General features: G+C 54.5%; 1 protein-coding gene across 1 annotated transcript; it reads right to left on the bottom strand.

The window, feature by feature from the left end:
* Positions 1-1,306: 1,306 nt before the first annotated feature.
* CDC37 (cell division cycle 37, HSP90 cochaperone) lies at positions 1,307-12,608 on the bottom strand. Its single transcript, XM_069589231.1, has 8 exons — positions 12,351-12,608; positions 5,648-5,929; positions 5,192-5,300; positions 4,971-5,086; positions 4,505-4,627; positions 3,725-3,907; positions 3,563-3,634; positions 1,307-1,875 (listed from the first exon to the last, which is right to left on the bottom strand). Exons 1-8 carry the CDS (start codon positions 12,450-12,452, stop codon positions 1,720-1,722), a joined length of 1,143 nt encoding a protein of 380 aa, XP_069445332.1. The 5' UTR covers positions 12,453-12,608; the 3' UTR covers positions 1,307-1,719.
* Positions 12,609-19,079: the final 6,471 nt, after the last annotated feature.

Genomic DNA, 19,079 nt, shown 5'->3' on the forward strand with positions numbered 1-19,079 from the left:
CGCCAACCCCCCACCCCAACTGGAAGCACAGAGTCCCAACCATTGGACCACCAGGGAAGTCTCTGCCTTTTTAATCTCTATGACTTGTTTGCAGTTCACTATTGCCCTCTGGTGGCAATCACCTTGGGCACAAAGACATTCACCGAGGGCCAGAATCTGAGGGTTGCTGGGATCATTTTAGGACCAAGACTCTGTTTGTGTCCGGGTGGTGCTCACAGCATAAAAGAGACAGCGATACACAGGCTGGCAAAGCCAGGCAGGTGAAGAAGCAACATGGCTAGATGTGAGGGATGACTCAAAAGGCGGGTCAAGGAAACTTCCGTGAGGAGGTACCAGAGCTCTGGTCAGGCTGAGCAGCACTGGCCAGGTGGTGGTGTCCCCCAGAAGAGGTGGCTAGTGGGCTTCAGCTGGATTCTCGATTACCTCATGTCTTAAAAACTGTGTCCTTGTTTATAATATTATTCTTTAAGTCTTTCCTGGGGCCCAAATATTACTTTGTAGAGGAAGACTGCAGGGAAGGGTGTTCAGGGTGAGGGACAGGGACATGCCAGGGCCCAGATCTGGAGCATCCACCAGGTGCTATGCGCACCTGCTCATCATCTCTCACTCACTCATCACAACCCTGGGAAGAAGGCACGAACATTTCTATCACTATAGAGATGAAGGCTGAGGCTGATTAAGCTGTTCAAGGTCACACTGATAGAGAAGCTTAAAGTGCTCAAGGAGCAGAGAGGGAGTTGGCGAGAGGGGCAGTGGGAGGCCACGAGGTGATGAGGGCAGGGAGGGGACCAGGCAGATGGCACAGGCCCCGGTGAGTTGCAAGAACGTAGGCTTCTGCTCTGGGGCAGGATGTGCTGGCACTCGTGTTCATAGGCGCTCCCTGCCTGCCTGCTGGGGTCCTGTGAAGGTGGAAGAGACAGGAGGCTGGGGACAGGGGTCTAGGCCAGAGGTGACGGGTCCTGGACCAGGGTGGAGAATGAAGGGCAGTGGACAGACTCAAGATCAATCTTGGAGGCAGAGCTGGCCCCGTGGAAGGTGAGACACAGTGGAGGGCGATGCTCCCAAATGGATGATGGGAGGGGCCTAGGGGAATGGGATGAGCCAGAGATTTCACGGGGGTGGGGTGAGAGCTCGGATCCAAAGCTCTGACCTGAGGAAGGGTTCCAGGTGATGGAAGAGCCTGGAGTGTGGATGCGGGACACAGCCCATTTGCTGGAGGGCAAAGCCAGGGGTGTAATGGGCCCAACCGCCAACACTCACAGGTCCCTTCCCACTCCCCAGAGAAGAGCTGTGCCCACGGCCCTCGTGATGCCCCACAGAGCAGCTGAAATCCTTTATTGGAAGATAACTGTTGTTTACCATATAGAAGACTTGATGCGGGCAAACAGTGAAAACAGAGCCCACAGTGACTGGAGCAGGCCCCTTGGCTGGGGAGCCACCCCCAGCCCATGGACCAACCTGGCAACCTCTGCCCCTCCCTGGATCCCCGGGCCTTTGGCTTAATGCTGATGGGGGGCTGCAGGCAGTGAAGCCCCTTTGACTCAAAGCAAAGACTTGGATGAGGGCTGGGGGAGAGAGGGGAGATGGAAGGGGCATAGGGGGCCCCTCCAGGCTAGGTGGAGGAGCAGCAAAAGCAGAGGAAGCCCGGACCTGGGGAGATGGCATCTATTTTTGTTTTCTGAAAAGGGGTGCACGGGGGCCTGCGGCAGCCGGGGCAGGTCACGCGCTGACATCCTTCTCGTCGCCTGACTTGGAGGTGGCTTCCAGCAAGGGCTCCCCAGTACCCGCCTCCTCCCCCTCCTTAGCCTCGCTGGACTTGGAGTTGGGGACCCAGAGGCCTGAGTCGATGCAGCGCTGCATGTGGTACTTCGCGTCCTGTGGGGAGAAGGGTGGGTGGGTGAGGCTGGGCTGCCGCCTGGTGGTGGCACCCCGTCCTCTGCGCATCCCCAAGCCCGCTTTCTGCTCTTTCTACGTCAGAGCTGTCTGGGAGGAGGGTACACTGTAATCTTTGTCTGTAATCTGTGCTATCCAACATGGCAGCTACCAGACGTGGGTGCCTACTGAGTACTTCGAATGTGATTGGTGCAAGGCAAGGACAGTGCTTGAAATTTTACTTCATTTATTTTTTAATACATTTATTTGGCTGAGCTGAGTCTTAGTTGTGGCATGTGGGATCCAGTTCCCTTACCAGGAATCAAACCTGGGCTCCCTGTACCGGGAGCGTGGAGTCTTAGCCACTGGATCACCAGAGAAGTCCCTGAATTTTACGTAACTTTAATTCAAAGTTAACTTCCCAGGTGGAACTAGTGGTAAAGAAGTGAAGCGAAAGCTGCTCAGTCATATGTGACTCTTTGCCACCCCATGGACTATATAATCCATGGAATTCTCCAGGCCAGAATACCAGAGCGGGTAGCCGTTCCCTTCTCCAGGGGATTTTCCCAGCCCAGGAATGGAACCCAGGTCTCCTGCACTGCAGGCAGATTCTTTACTGTCTGAGCCACCTGGGAATCCGAGTGGTCAAGAACCTGCCTGCCAATGCAGAAGACATCAGACACCGGTTCAACTCACAGGTCGGAAAGATCCCCTGGAGGAGGAAATGGCAACCCACTCCAGTATTATTCCCTGGAGGATCCCATGAACAGAGGAGCTTGGCAGGCTACAGTCCATGGGGTCACAGAGTCAGACGTGACTGAAGCAACTTAGCACAAACAACTCAAATTTTAAAAGTGTAGGTCTAGAACAAGGGTCAGCAAACTTAAAAAAATAAAAATAAAAAGCCAGACAGCAAATATTTTTGGCTTGAAGGTCCTGTAGCCCCTGTCAAAACCTCTCATTCTATCACGCCTCAATATGGCTGCAGCACAAAATCAGCTACAGACAAGATGAAAATAACCCAGCCTGGCTGCTGCGGTTCCAGCAAAATTTTATTTACAGACAGGCAGTGAACCTTTGAGCCAGTCTCTCTGAAGACCCTTGGTCTACATGCTTATCCCCATAGAAGCTTTTAGAAACCCTGAGCTGGTCTAGAAACTAGATCCATTTTACAGAAGGGAACCAGTGTGGCCAACCAGTGAGCTAAGCAGCAGGAAGCGGCTTAAACAGAGGTTCGTTAAGACTCAGGGTACTTATCCACCAGCGCTGTTACTGCTCCAAAGAGCTGAGGTTTGCCAGCGCCAACCACATACTTGGCCCTGCTTACGGATTTTGTGAGTTAATATGTTTTTTGAGAGAGACTGGTTTGATGGAGTAACTGAGACTGTGGAGTGGACCGCTCCGAGTTGCTGGCAAAGGTAGTGTCAGCTGGGTGAGCTCATAAACAGCCCACAGGGACAGGGACACTCAATCTAGATGCTGGGCACATAGCAGCTGCTCAACAAAAGTGAGAGAGCGTGGGGCATGAAGCCTGGCTGTCTTGTGTGCCGGTCACATGGTGACAAAACCTCCCTGGCTCTTTTGAGAAGCCCAGGAGGGGTACTGCCAGCAGCAACGTGGTCAGCAGGGCTGGAGGAGGTGGGGGAGACACACTGCCTGACCAGGTGGGCTTGGGTGTGTGGTTACTCACGGTGGGGTCCATCTTGCTGATGGCGTCTTGGAGCATCTGCACATCCTTCGCGTCAAAGCATTTCTGAAGTTCCTGTGGGTGCAGGGGGCGGGGTCAGGGCCTGGGTCCCAGGGATCCTGCTGACAGCCCACCTGCCACCTGCCAGGGTCTGGGGAGCCTCACCTCAGGAAGGGACTCGTAGACCTCGACAGGGTCCAGGCCGCCGGGGCCAAGCCGCTTCTTGCGCTCCTCTTCCTCGTATTCCTTCATGGCCTTCTCAATGCGCAGCTTGGCACGGCCCCGCACGCGGTCTTTGAAAGCCTCCAGCTCGTCATTGAAGCCCTCCATGTACTGGCGGTCGGCAGTCTGCAGGGGAGGGACTGTGTTCACCAGGGGAGACTTGGGAGCCCAGGACCCTCCCAGTGCAGGTCCTCAGGGCGCCCAAGGGCTCCCCACAGCTGGTCCTGAACTAAATCACAGGTACTCTGAGGCTCAGGCCTCTCCTCTGCTCTGTCTAGCCTCCTCTGTCTTCTCTGAGCTCAGCCTTATACCCCTGTACTTACAATCATCTGACTGAATGTCCCCTTATACTGCAGACTCGTGGCACCCACCTCCTCCACATCCTCCTGTGGAGTCTCGAAGGCACCTCAAACTCAACACAGCTGCCCTTAATCATCCTCCGGTCTGCCCTGAATCTCCCCTAGCTCTGCTCTCCAGGTGTTCAGGTAAGAAACCCACAGGCGCTCATGACTCCGGCCCTCACCTAGGTTGGGATTTTCAGCACGTGCTGCCAGCTTAGCTTTCCAAATCTCCACTGGAGCCACCCACTACCCAGCTCCTCCACGGACTAATCCTCTGCTGATGGATGAGATTCTGATCACAGAGGCTTGAGTCCGAGTGGATCCGTGTCTGCCTCCCCCAGTGGCCCGCAGGCTGGATCCCTGAGGAGGACCACCTCCCTACCTTGATCTTGGTGAAGAACTGCCGGAAGCAGGCACGGGGGTCCACCTTGAGGCTCTTGGCCAGCTCCAGGATGAACTGCATTACGATGGTCTGGTGAGCCACCTGCTCCATGAGGGCACATTTCTGCCAAGGGAGGACAGCGTCACCGAGTGGCAGGCTCCTGTCCCCAGCCCCCACTGTGTGAAAACACAACTTGCACTTAAATCTTATCCGTGGCTTACTTGGACGCTGGTCTTAATATTTAACTTCAATGTAAAATTAACGCCCTTTTCCCCCTAAGAGATAATGGTATGGCTTCCTATATTAGACTCCAGACAGTGTTTAAAAATGCATTCTTTTTCCCTTCATGCCTACTGTAATTTTCTGAACAAACATGAATGATGAAGAGAATTTTAAAAATATGAGAAAAAAAAGGCAGAGCCTTTTGGGCCCTCCCAACCCCCCACTCAGCACTGTCTGCACACACCTCCTCCACCTCTAGGTCAATGCACCAGATGACCAGGTAGTTGGCTGTCTCCTCGCACACCAGGTGGACGTTGTCTGACAGGTACTTCTGGCTGTCGTCCCAGCGGCGCAGCATGCCTGCCAGAAGGTGATGGTGAGGTGCTCCAGCCCCCCCGGACGCAGAGGGCCAGCCCTCCCTCACGCGCACCACCCACCTGGAGCCCACGCCTGGGCCCAACTCACCGAAGTGTTTGATCTGTTTCTCATACTTTTCCACGAAGGTTTTGTGTTTCTGCTCCCTCACCTCTTCCGACTCCTCCTCTGCCTGCTCAGGCTTGGTGTTGACCATGCTCTGTGGTGAGGCGAGAAGGGGAGTGGGCTGGGGCGAGGCTGCGGCCGCGGGGCGCCTCGAACGTGGCCGGGCCGGCCGCGGCCGCAACGCCCATCCCATCCACAGCGGAGGCGGTGCCGGTGCCGTGCACATCAGTGTGGCGTGGGCGTGGCAGGTGTGGCCTCGGACTGGGGCCTTCGGGCAGATCAGAGGGAGGGGTACTGGTGGAGTGCCTCACCGGCCAGGCCCCCCACCTGCTCTCTTCCCCTCTGGCACTACCCCCCTTTCCACCAGCATCCATCCATTCCTGGACCTGCGCAGTGCTCCCCGCCCCTGCCCGCTGCCCGTCAGGCCCAGGCCCCGCCAACCTTGCTGAAGCCATCCTTGCTGAGCGTGTCCACGTTCCAGGGCATGCTCTTCTCCTTCTTGCGCATCTCCTCCAGCTTTTGCTCCCAGCTCCGCTCCTCCTTGCGCAGCTGCTGCGCCTCAGCCTGCAGCCGCTCCAGCTCGGCCTTGCCGCCCTCGCCCTCGGCCACCTCCAGCTCCTTCAGCTTCCGCTGGCACTCGGCCACCTTGCGCTTGCACTCGCGGCAGCCCCTGTCCAGCTCCTCCTTCTCTTTCTGGAACTGCTCCATGCGCTCCACCCGGGCCTGAGGGTTGGGCATGGCCCGTCACTCTGGGGAAGAGCTTAGCCCTGTCCCCGGCCCCGGGCTCTCTAGTCGCACCTGGGATAACCCCAGAGAAGGTCCACACTGACCTCCACGCACTGGATGCCCAGCTCCCGCTCTCACCCCTAAGGTAGGCTTGAGCCAGGGCGGGTGCCTTCTCTGCACTGAAGCTTCTATGGCTGCCGTCCCCAGAGGTCCAGTGAATAAGAATTCGCCTTCCAACTCAGGGGAAAGTGGTTTGATCCCTAGTTGGGGAACTAAGATCCTAGTTGGGGCAACTAAGCCAGGGTCACAACTAAAGAGCCTGTGTACTGCAATACACAGAATCAAAGATCTTGCGGCACAAAGATCTTGTGTGCCACAACTAAGACTCAATGCAGCCAAGTATATACATAAATGTTAAAAAAAAAAAAATAAGAACCTTCTATGACTCCTACCTCACTCGGAGCAAAAGCCTAAGTCCTCCCCGGAGCCCATAAAGCCAAGCACAACCTGTCCGGTCTCCTCCACAGCCTCGTCTCCTCTTGCTCACCCCCTCCCTCCAGCCACACTGGCTGCCTCACCTTTTCCCGAACTCACTTCAAGCCTCAGGGCCTTTGCACTGCCTGTGTGTTCCCTTGGCCTGGAATGCTCTCTCTTCAGAACCACCCCACCTCCCCAAACCCTGCATCTTCATCATCTTCAAATGTCTCTTACAGGGAATTCCCTGGTGGTCCAGTGATTAAGGCTCTGAGGCTCCACTGCTGGGGACCAGGGTTCAATCCCTGGATGGGGAACTGAGATCCTGCAAGTCATGTAGTGCACTCAAAAAAAATGTCCCTTCCAGATGAGGCCTTCCTTGATACTGCTGAGGATCACAACCGCCCCCTCTCCCGCTCTGCCTGATCTTCCTCCTCAGCACTTGTCACCTGACAACATTCTGTGACAGTTCTCTCTCCTGTTTTGGGTGCTGTCCACCTCCAAGGAGACTGGCTCCACAAAGGTGGGGATCTGATCACTCTTGTGACTCTAGAGCCAGGAACCTGGTGCACAGCTGTGACTTAAGACTTGTTGGATGTAATAATCACACGCTGGAAGAAGGCCTCCCCCCTCCCCAGGGTCTCAGGCTCCCCTCCTGCCTGGAGCACCCTCGGTAACACTCAGGCACCCTACTCTGGCCACATGGCCCTCCAGCCACTGCTGTCTCGGTGTGTTACAGGCACCACCAGCTCTGTGCCCAAGACTGAACTCCCCAACTCAACCCCCCACCTGAGCTCCCCCAAACCTATTTTTCTGTGTCCTCCCTCAGGGAAGACCCTCGTCCCTGCCTCCTGTCCCCAGCTGAGGCCTGCTGTGAGTCATTCCCTCCCTCTGTGCCACCAAATCACCACACTTTTCCTTTCCAGTCGTCCCTCTAATGTGCTCCACCCCACGGGCTGCACCTGGATCCGCAGGGCCCACTAAGCTATCTCCAGGCCAGCACGCCTCTGGAGCCCAGTGTGGGGCAGACCCACCAGACTCCTGTATACCCCCATCCTAGACGCTGCTCCTCAGAACTCTTCTGCTGAACCCCAAGCTCAGTGATGGCACGTCAGCTCAGCTTCCTCATCCAGACCCCTCAATGGATCACAGGGCTCTGTCACTGTCCACCCCTGCCCCAGTTCCCCATCACCTCCCCCAGCTCCCTGCAATGTCTGCTCAACCCAGAGCCACGGCCTGAACCCTGAGAGGTGCCACGGCTTTCCATCACCTGCCCCTGGTTCCCCGCAGCATCTCCTCAACCCAGAGCCACACACTGAACCCTGAGAGATGCCATCACCATCTCCCCACTCCAGGCTCAGAAGCTGCCAGGGGATTCCTGGAAACGCACCCATCTGACCACAGCCCTCCCTGTTCAGATGGGACCCCAAATTCCTGCCCCAAGCTGCCCAGACGGCACCAATGTTCCTTGAGGGGCTGGGTCTCAGACCAACGCCGCCCTCGTGGCTCCCCAAATGGACCAGCTCTCTCCTGCCTCTTAGCCTCTGCACATGCTGTTCCTCCTTGCTGGAACTCCCCTCGCTCCATCTGCTTTGTCCATAAGTCTCAGCTTCAATAAAGCCTTCCCCAAGTGCGAGACCCCTAGAATCACTGAGCCCCAAAGGCCCCTCGGTGGTCATCAGGTGACACGATGAGACGCTGATGGAAAGCCTTGAGACCCCAAACCGGGGGTCATACCCCATGGCCACCACATAATGGCCGGGAGTCTCTGGGCCAATCCCCAAACCTCAGTTTCCTCATCTGTCAGAGGCAGAAAACAGTGCCAACCTCACGAGCTTGCATTGGAAGACACAAAAGAGGCTGTACAGCCAGAGCTGTGCTGGACGTGCAGTCAGCCCATGACCACACGGGCTGCTGTCATCACTGTCTGCCCAACGGGACGGTCTCCCTTTCTGGGGACGGTACTGGGGCTCAAACAAGAAGTGCACTTCAAGTGCTCAGCTCGATACCCGGTACATGCCTGGTAACTGGGAGCAGTTGCTACTGCATCAGAGCACCCAGCTCCACACCTACTGGCAGTGTGACCTTAGCAAAGTCGCTAACACCTCCCCCTGCCTTGGTGTCCCCCTCTATGAAATGGGTGTGCTAAATCGCTTCAGTCGTTTCCGACTTCTCGTGACCCTATGGACTGCAGCCCGCCAGGCTCCTCCGGATTGCCATTTCCTTCTCCAGGGAATCTTCCACAACCAGGGATTGAACCCACAACTCTGGTGTCTCCTGCACTGGCAGACGGGTTCTTTACCACCAGCGCCACCTGGGAAGCCCTATGAAATGGGGCCTCACAGGGCTGTTGTGAGGATTAAATGAGTTACCTCAAGGAAACCGCTGGCAACATCCTGTCCTCACCACCGCCATGGCCACGGTCACCAGAATGGTTTGCTGACTCCAGGCACTCATGGGTGAGTGCCGGGAGACCCGAGCCCTTCTCTCACACCCCACTGGACTGACATGACCAATCATGAGCCTCACTTTTCCCATTTGTTTAAGGGGTGGACAAGACCCTTAAGGCCTTGCAGCCGCTACTGCCTCCCTTTTTTCACGACAGGCCTGTGTCCTTCTGAAACCTTCCCCCTGCCTTGAGAGGGGTTATTAGCATCACCGCTGGCCTCAGGGGATAGCAGGAACCTACCACACTGCTGGTGTCTGCTAGGTGGCCATCAAAATCCTCCAGCATCCTCTGAGCAGCCGCCAGGGAGGCCAAAGCTAAATAAAGGCCTCGTGGAACTGCTGGGGGTGGCAGCCTGCCTGACCTGGGCTTTACACCTCCGGGAGAGGCTGTCAGGCTGGGCAGGGCAGAAAGCTGTGGCGAGAAGGGGCCACAGGCGTCCCTGTTCCCTGCCTTACACAGAGACAGGGGCACCCAAGGCTCACAGAACCTGGATGCCGCCTGGCTCACTGAAAGGAGCCACAAGAAACCAGGGTTGGCAGCTGTTTCTGGCCAAGGGAGCCAGGGAGCTGGAACTGGGAAGACTCACTTGTCCCCTTCTGGAGCCTTGGGATTAGTTTTTATTTTTTACCATGAGCATGAATTATCCAAGCAATGATGATGACAGGAGCTAAAGTTTCCACAAAGCTTATTATGTTCCAGTGTTGTCTTGCAAGCAGTACACATGTTAAATTCATAAGGTGGCTCTCACAAGCCTATTGGGTGGGTACTATTAAGACTGCCAACTGGGGAAACTGAGGCACACAGCGATCAAAACTCACTTCCGGGGACTTCCCTGGTGGTTCAGTGGCTAAGACTCTGTGCTCTCAATGCAAGGGGCCCCAGTTCGATCTCCGGTCGGGGAACTATTAATAGATTCCACATGCTGCAACTAAAGATCCAGCACACTATAACTAAGACCCTGTGCGGTCAAATTAATTTAAAAAAAAAAAAAAAAAACCCTCACTGGATCACAGCAAGTCAGTGATATGCAGAAGGAGCAGGATATGAACCCAGTCGGGCAGGCCTGCGCTCACAAGGGTACCAGGCTACCTTTTGGCTAATCCCCTCTTCCACTCTTGGTATTGCTTACTCTTTCCTCCCAGGCGCCGAGCCAAGTTCTTTCAAGATCTAATCTCATTTCATTTTCACGACAGTCTCATGGAGGCGGAGGGCTCGCTCCCCCAAAGCAGTGATGGTCCTGTGGCAGGGCTGGAGCCCAGGCTGCCAGTCACTGGCAGCTGAACCTCGTGCTGGAGACACCAGGCTCCCTGCCTCCACTCATCTCCACGACAGCCCTGGGTCCTCAGCGGTTGGACAGGGAAAGGTTTTGCGCCAGGAGGGAGTAGGGCGTGGTGAGAGGAGGACGCTGTATGAGAGCGGGCATGGCCTCCCAAACCAGCAGGACCAAACCTGGTGATAGAGATCAACTTCGTGACAAGAATAGGTGTTCCCGAGAATGAGCTTTAAAGCTTTGCGGAGAGCTTCAATATTTCATCATAAAATGTCACATATGGCAAGAGAGAAATACTAGAACTTTCTTTTTCCACTCCAGTGGCTTGCCCACCAGGTACACTAGCCAGGTGAAAGGGTTAGTCGCTTAATCGTATCCGACTCTTTGCAACCCCATGGACTGTAGTCCACCAGGCTTCTCTGTCCATGGGATTCTCCCTCCAGGCAAGAATACTGGAGTGGTCACTATTCCCTACTCCAGGAGATATTCCCCACCCAGGGATTGAAGCTGGGTCTCCTGCACCGCAGGCAGATTCTTTACCATCTGAGCCACCAGGGAAGCCCTAGCCAGGAGGCTGCTGCTTTAAGTAATGGGTTGGACCCAGAACTGGGACTAGATGTAGGCACGGATACTGTATCTCAGCAGGATGAGGAAGGGCACTTCTAGGTGTTTCTGGATAAACAACTGCAAGCTGATACATGGGAAGACAGAATGAGGTTTTCCTAACTGGAAAGTTCTAGAAGGTATATTCCATAAGTGTGAGAGCAAAGCAGCCCCTGGAATGTGGGTGTAGGAGCTCTGAGTTGGTGGAGCAAGAAGTTAGCACACAAGGTCTCAGGAGAGCCATTCTGTTGGTCTGTGAGCACAGCTGAGCGGCTGCGGGGGTGGGGGGTGGGGTTGCAGGTTGTCGAAAGAACATACAGACTTGGGATTCTGGGGGTCTGTATTTGGGGGAAAATAGATAAAAGAAGGGGCGGTGAATCTGGAATCAGGATGGGTGGGTTCCTTGTAACAGCAGGGTCATTGTGGATGTCTGAGAATAGCACACCAAGTTTGGGTCAGAAGGGAGATGGGATGGATTTGGGTCCTGGACTTGGGTTTGAATGTGGCATTCTGAAGCTGGCAAAGGTTCCCACTGGAAGTCTGTCTTGGGGGTGGGCGGGGACTGGGTGTGAGGTACCAAGGAGGGGCAGGGGTTCTGGCTGGGCAGGAAGCCACGTGGGTAGGGTTTCCTGATGTAATGGGAAATTGGGTCTAACAGTACCAGAGGCTAAAGAAGAGCCTCCGGAATTGGAGGCTCCATCAGGGTGGAGGTGGTGGTTCATTCTGAACAGGACCCAAGTTTCAAAATTCCAGGCCTAGATGAGACTGAGGGCCTTGGGGGGAGGGGGTACCAATCTTTGTTCTAGGGGAGGGGTCCTGGGTGTGGGTTGGAGTCCCAAGCCTGGAACAGAAATCTCAGGGGAAGACAGAATTATTTTATTCAGAGGAGTAAGACTTCTGGATCTGAACCATAAGGATCCAGAAAAGCAGGTCGCAGAACAGACTTAAACTATTGGGAACTCTAGGGTTTTGGAGGACTTCCAGACGGGGCCAGTGGTAAAGAGCCTGCCTGCCAATGCAGGAGACATAAAAGATCCCTGGATCGAGAAGATCCCATGGAAAAGGAAATGCCAAACGACTCCAGTATTCTTGCCTGGAGAATCTCACGGACAGAGAAGCCTGGCGGGCTACAGTCCATGGGGTCACAGAGTTGGACACGACTGAAGCGACTGAGCACAGGGGTTAGGAGGAGCCATGGAACAGCCAAGATCTTAACTGGGTACCCGACTAGGTTCAGGATCCAGATTCTGAGGTAGAAATCTGGGTGTAAATGGAAGATCCCAAGCAGGATTGGGAGGCACGTCAAAAGCTTGTCTTGGCAGTCTAAATTCTAAAAATATACCGTACAGGTCAACCTGGCGTTTCAAGAAGAAACTGGAAGCGCGGGGCGGTGGGGGTGGGGGTGGGGGGCGGCGCCGGCATCGCGGGCAAGGAACTCAGGGGTCCCGGCAATTCTATGGCCCCGGAATTGAATCGAAGAACCCTAGGCTATTCGGAAAGTCCAGGCTGTAGGGGGCAATCCCAGGTATCAATGGCTGGTGCCCCCCCGGCAGTATCAGGGGGTCAGAACTCTGAAGCGGAGTCCCGGGAGTGGGGGAAGGGGCTGGGCGCGCGAGCTCTACCTGGTGCCGCCAGCGGAAGAGGCTAGCGGTGTCGATGTTGGGGTGCGTCTCGTCTTCATCATCAGACACCTCGATGTGGTCCCACACGCTGTAGTCCACCATCTTGCCTCGGGGCCCAGCCCTCCAGGGTTCTGGTAGCGGTGACGGCGACGGCGGCGGCGGCAGCGGCAGCACTGAGACACAGCCCGCGGAGCCCCGCCCCTTCCGCTTCCGCCCTGACGCTTACACCCCTCCCTCGCGTGACGTCACATCCTTAGTAACCTCAGCAGCGGCACTGGCGACCAAGTTCTTAAAGAGCCCTGCGCACGTGTTCCGGCTCTCGGGAGTCCGCTGAGACCTCACCCCATCCGGCTTCCGGCCTCCACTAGGCCCTTCCTGGGGAATTACGGGTGGGTTCTCCAACCTCGAGCCCCCCTCATCTCCCGCTACCCCACGGTGGGCGTTTACGGCAGCCTTGGGAGAGGGGGCAGTTGGCGAGACTGAAAAAGAGGATTGTCCTCTTAGCCACGCCACAGTGACGTCAGCCTGAGCCCACTACTGGGGCTCGGCCTCGGCGAAAAGACCTCGCTCCCGTCTTTTGTGAAGAGGGACTTAACTTTGTCCTGGAGATGGTGCCTGATGGGAAAGGACCTTCCCAGTACAAGGGGTACAAGGCCCTGCTCTAGGAGGGTCTAAGTGAAGGAAGGTTGTGGCCCTGCCCTCGAGGAGTCGAGATGGGGGCGATGTGGCCCTGCCTTGGGACCTGGTGTTTCCCTGGCTCGGACCACAGCTTCCCCTCTTGCCTCCCCCATCTTCTGCCACTCCTTAGCGGGGATTCGCGCATACACGCCCCCTCTGGAATCACCCGACCGCACTTAACGGGCCTCATTAGCTTGTCTACGGCGGCTCCCCATGCATCCGCTGGGTGTCGCTAGTGTCTAACTAGCGGCCAGTGCGGGTGCCCCGCGCCAGGTGGGGGAGGGGTGGAAGAGCTTGGAAGTGCGCACGCAGGGGGTCTTTCTCCGTCGAGGTACTCTGGGACTCCTCGCAGTCCCTCCCTCTTTCGTCTGGGATCCCCTTCCTCGTTCCAGACTCTAAGAACTCCATTACACTGAGCTTGGGCGACCGCAGCCACACATTTTCATGTATCCCTACCCACGCTTTGATACAGGGATAAAAGGCTGCGTTGCAGCCTAGGGCCAGGATTATCTCAGATTAAAGGGCGCAGGGCGGGGGACAGGGAGAATGGGTAGAGATTCAGCCACTTGAGTGAAGGGCGCCTCTTCCAGACTCCCCCCAACCAAGCAGGCGTTTGGGGGGACGCTGGAGAGGAAGGAGTAAAGATCTTTAAATGGGTGGGGTGTGGGGGATTCCCCGGCCCCGGGAAGGGGTGGGGCCATCCGGACAAAAGCGCCCGCCCGCCGCTGCCCCTCCCCCTCACGGTCCATTCAAACCCGCGAGTAGGCGGGCGGGGGCGGGGGAGTCCCCCTTTCCTCCTCCTCCTCCAACCCTGGCGGTTCAGCATCACAGCGGCCGTCAAGGCCCGGGTACGCGCGCGCACGGACCTACATCCCAGCGGGGCTCCCGATCTCACACATACACACACACACACACACACACACACACACACACACACCCCGGCAAACAAAGGGTCTGGACACCCCGGTCCCCTCCCGCCCCCCAGGCCGGAGAGGGCGGGGCATCCCCTCCCCAGCCCCCCTGCAAGGTAAGCTTTGGACTACGACTGCGGCCGGGAGGGGGACCTGGCCCCTGGGAGGGAGAGGCTCCGGGCGGGGAAGGGGGAATTCCATCGCTCCCCAAGAAAGGCAGGGCCCCCCACGTAGCCGGTTGAGGGCTGCAGGCTGGCCTCCAGGCTGAGGGTGTATAGGGAGGACCCCGAATCGGGATTCCCGGGTAGGCTCGGGGAGGGGGGGAAAGGTGGGGGCGGGGGATGTCTCTACCCAGCTTCGGAGACCGGAGCTGCCCGGCCCCAACGAATCAGGGTCCCAGGAGCCCCAGCTCCCAGAATTGGGGACAGGGCGCCGGAAGCTCCCCCATCAGCGCCAGGCTTTTACTAATCTCCTGCCAACACAGCATCTCCACTCCTGGGGACTGAGACAGAGACCCCTGAGTTGCTTCGCACTGTCCCTCGCCCTCCCAACCACCCACCCCCCATCAGCGCATCTCCAGCTGGATGTGTGGCAACTCTGGGGTGGGGGTGGGGGTCTGGGAATGCTCCTCTGGGCTCCCAAGCTTCCTCTGCTGCATCCCACAGCCACACACTGCTTAGCTGCGGTTGTGGGACTGGGCAAACGGTTTGCCTTCCTGAGTCTCAATTTCCTCATCTGCAAAGTGGGTGATGACTCACCCAGGATTAGGGGAGGTCTTGTTTTCCAGTCTACATTAGTCCGTCATTTATTTTCAAGCTCATTCCACACGTATTTCCCAAGTGCCTACTGTATGTCAGGGCCCTGTGGCTGGGTGGTCAGACTACAGCAACCAAAGAGAAGCTGGGTCCCGGCTTGGCTGACCCTGGAGACTGCTGAGGGAGCAAGATCAGTATGTGAACAGAGAAATCCCCTCAGTGATTTTAGACTGTGAAGACTAAAATTCCATGAGGCATGGAGAGTGATTTCAGGAGAGGGTGTCCAAGATTCAATGAGATTTTATGGTTTGTATCTGCCTTCATCATTCACTTTCTGCTCCACGGGGGCAGGGCAGGTCTAGAAGAGTGCCTGGTACACAATAGGTGCATAATAAATATTGAATTAATTCAAGAGGGAATTGATTGAAACTATTTTCATAGTGCTTTAGGTCAAATAGGAGGCTGGTCATGAACCAACCCATCCTCTCTCCCATGTTACAGATGGGGCAAGTGAGTCCCTTAGACCCAGAAAAGGGGAAAGATGTCATCAAAGGCAGTACAGGAAGTTGATCGGACGTTGTCATTCCCATACAGTGAGGACGGCTGAAGAAATGGCTGTGAACAGCTGGGAACGGAAGAGAATAGAGACCCGACTTGAGCACAGGTCCCTCCAGGCACCCATGACATCTATCAGCCCCTATCTCTCTCCTCATACCACACAGACACAGCCCTATGTTCATCCACTGAAACGGTATTTACTCTGTCTACTGTGTACCCAGTGCTCAGGACACAGCAGTGAACAGATCAAAACCCCCTACCCCCACAGAGCTGACATTTAGTAATCAGTGAAGAAACAGCAACATATATATATAACAACAAACTGCTTCCCCAGTGGCTCAGCAGTAAAGAATCACAGGAGACAGTTCCCATCCCTGGGTCAGGAAGATCCCCTGGAGGAGGAAATGGCAACCCACTCCAATATTCTTGCCTGGAGAATTCCGCGGACAGAGGAGCCTGATAGGCTGCAGTCCAGGGTCAAAAAGAATGGAACCTGATTGAGCAACTGAACGATTTAATTCACAAAAGAGAAAAATTGAGGCTTCCACTTTGGGATGGGTATCCAGGAAGACCTCCCAGAAGAGTTGTATTGCTCCTCAAACACACACACACACACTTTGATCCAGACAAACGTAGGCACACAAACACCATACACAGGCTGGAGAACCAAAAGTGCCTGAGGCTGCATAGCTACTGGGTGGCTGTGCAAAGATCTGAACCCAGAATCTACATTTCTGACCAGTGTAAAATGTTGCATCCTTACGCAGGCACCCTCCTCACATGTGTGCGCACACACACACACACACACACACAGCCAGCCTTATGCCCACATAGACTGATGTGGTATCATTTTGTCACGTACACACACTCCTGGCAAGTATGATCTGCTTTCATCTACACGATACTCAGACTCCCAGCGAGTTCGACCCGTCCAGCTGCAAATGGACAACCATGTACAAAGTCTCGTGTTCACATACATGCACGTGCACACACACGTATGCCCCATGGGGAGGGGGTGGAGCTGAGAGCCCTTCCCAGCTCCAAGGCATGGAGCTTCGGTAGTCACTGTCCCTCCTTAGGCCTGAACGATCTCAGCAAGCTGCAGACAAGGGCATTTATCGTCATTTCTGTCCCTCTCTGGCCACCCATCGCCATGTCCTCCTGAAGGTGGTGGGGGCTGGGTGAAGCCAGTGCTCCTGTCAGGCCAGGCCAGGAGCACTGAGCAGCTGGATGAGTCAAGAGGCTCCTCCTCAGCCTGAGCCTACTTGGCCATCTGGACCCCTTCCCCAGTGGGCTGCTGCCCAGGGTTGGGGGAAGGCAGGTTTAGCGGCTCCCCCACCACCTGGGCACTCAGGCCAGTTTCTGAGGACCTGCCTCTCATGCCCAGGTTTCTGCCAGGGCTGATTTCTACAAAGCTGCACAAGTGTCCAGGCAGTGGTGGCATGTGTGTGTCTCCACCTCCACCCCTGGGCCTCCTCCACTCCTTCCTTCATTCCACAAATCCTTGAACACCTACCATGGGCTGTTCTGGGCACTGGGGATACAGCCGGAATCAGCTACAGAATTTTGCAGAGCCCAGGGCCAGATGAAAATGCAAGACCCCGGTTTAAAATTATTATTATTAAGAGATTTCTCTGGCAGTCCAGTGGCTAAAACTCTGAACTTCCAATGCAGGGAGAGTAGGTTTGATCCCTGGTTGGGGAACTAAGACCCCACAGGCTGAGTGGCCAAAACTTAATTTTTAATTTAAAAAAATTTTTTTAATGTAAGAATTTAGACCACGACAAGACCATGACAGTAGCGCATTAAACCTTCTAAGCATGGGGCCCTGTGTGACTGCTCAGGTCATGTGTCCATGATGCTGGCCCTAGAACAAGACAGAAAAATCCCCTGACCTCCTGGAACTAAGGGGTAGGGCAAGCAAAAACAGAAATATATAATACCCCAGGGGCGATGAATGCTGAGGAGAGAAACAAAGCTGAGTGAGAGGCAGAAGGAGATGGGGAAGGGGGAGGCATCCATGTCGGGAGGCCTCTGAAAAGAGGTAACTTTGAGCAGAGGATAAGGGAGTCAAGTGGTTTTATTCATCCACTCAAGAGACATTTGTTGAGCACCTACTGTCTACCAGCATTGTCCAAGATCCTGGAGATTTAGCAGGGGACAAAACAGATCAACATATTGACCCCATGTCTTAACCGAAGGACAGGCAATAGCTAATAAAAGAATAGGTAAATTATATACCTTGTTAGAATGTCATAATTCTAAAACAAAATTAAGGTGGAGTCAGGGAGATTGGGAGTGGGAAGAGCACAGGATATCTGAGGGTGGTTTTCCAGGGGAGGGAAGATCAAGCCGAAAGGCCCTAATATCAAAATATGCTCAAAGTGTTTGAGGAACAGGGAGGAGGCCAGTGGGATGAGGGGGAGGATGGGAGGAATCTCTGTTAATGTGCTGCTAAGTCGCTTCATTCGTGTCCAATTCTTTGGGACCCTATGGTCTGTGGCCCTCCAGGCTCCTCTGTCCATGGGATTCTCCAGACAAGAATACTGGAGTAAGCTGCCATGCCCTCCTCCAGGGAATCTTCCTGGCCCAGTGATCGAACCTGCATCTCTTATGTCTCCTGCACTGGCAGGAGGGTTCTTTATCACTAGTGTCACCTGGGAATATATCTATAGGTCCACTGAATCAACAACAGTGATAATATTATTATGATAGTGGCTACTGTTCCATGAGCACATACTTGGAACCAGGCACTGTGCTCAGAACCTTACATGCATTACTTCACTTCATTTTTACAACAACCTCCTCAAGTAGGTAGGAATATTATCTCTATTTTATGATGGAAACTGAAGATCAGGAAACTGACGCTCAAAGAGGCCGGGAAACTTGCCCCCAGATAAACAGCTAATGAGGAGTGGTACAGTCAGGATTTGAACACGGGTCAGTGTTAACACTGGAGCCGAAGCATGGTCCTTACTAGCTGACCCTCTCTCTGCCTGTCTGAGCATATGTGTCTGGTCTATCTACATACAGAAGAGAGGGTGCCTCTTTCTCTTTATGCTAATTTGTTCCCTCACTTATTCTTTCAGCATTCATTGAGACTATGTGCAGGGGACCATGATGAATGGGTACCATTTCTTGCCCTCACCGAGCTGTAGTGGGGACTAAAAATAGAACCTCAAATGATGAGTGCTTTAACAGGGGCAGAATAAGCAGCAGTGGGAGCCCAGGGCACCGACTGATTGAGTCTGGTGGAGAAGTGAAGGTGACCAATGAACAATATTCATACATACATCCATTTGTTCAACAGCTGTCATGAGCTTGCCTGGTGCTAAGCACTGCATGGGTGAGATGATGTTTATATTCGTTTCTACCAGTTGACATTGAACTGAAGTGCTATAGCTAGAGCTATAAGGCAAGAAAAAGTAATAAGAGCCAAGGTAGGGAGTAATGTGGCCAGTCCATAGTAGACTTGCTAGGAACTTAATAAATATGCTCTTGAGTCCTCAAAATAATAACCAGACATTTAACAAAAACTTATTAAGAGAATACTATGTTCCAGATTCAGTTCTAGGCTCTGGGCATATAGTAATTAATAAAACAGATAAAATATTTTTGTTCTCCTGCAGCTGATATTCTGGTGTAGAACAAGACCAACAATACATGTAATAAGTAAATTACATAGTATGTGTTTAGGTGATAAATTCTATGAAAAAAATACAGCAGGATAAGAAAATTCAGGAATCCTGAGGGGCTAGCAACTTTAAACAGCAGTGGGGAGGCGAGAAATACTGAAAAGGTGAGCTGTTACAAAGACCTGAAGGATG

Source organism: Ovis canadensis, chromosome 5 (genome assembly GCF_042477335.2).
Source record: "Ovis canadensis isolate MfBH-ARS-UI-01 breed Bighorn chromosome 5, ARS-UI_OviCan_v2, whole genome shotgun sequence".
NCBI classification, from domain to species: domain Eukaryota; kingdom Metazoa; phylum Chordata; class Mammalia; order Artiodactyla; family Bovidae; genus Ovis; species Ovis canadensis.

Bases quoted from the DNA above. Each gene is read 5' to 3' on its own strand.
- CDC37 (XM_069589231.1), bottom strand. From the start codon at position 12,452: ATGGTGGACTACAGCGTGTGGGACCACATCGAGGTGTCTGATGATGAA. The intron at 5,930-12,350 runs GTAGAGCTCGCG...CCCAACCCTCAG, and splicing joins TCTTCCGCTGGCGGCACCAG to GCCCGGGTGGAGCGCATGGA. The intron at 3,908-4,504 runs GTAGGGAGGTGG...CCTCCCCTGCAG, and splicing joins AGTTCTTCACCAAGATCAAG to ACTGCCGACCGCCAGTACAT.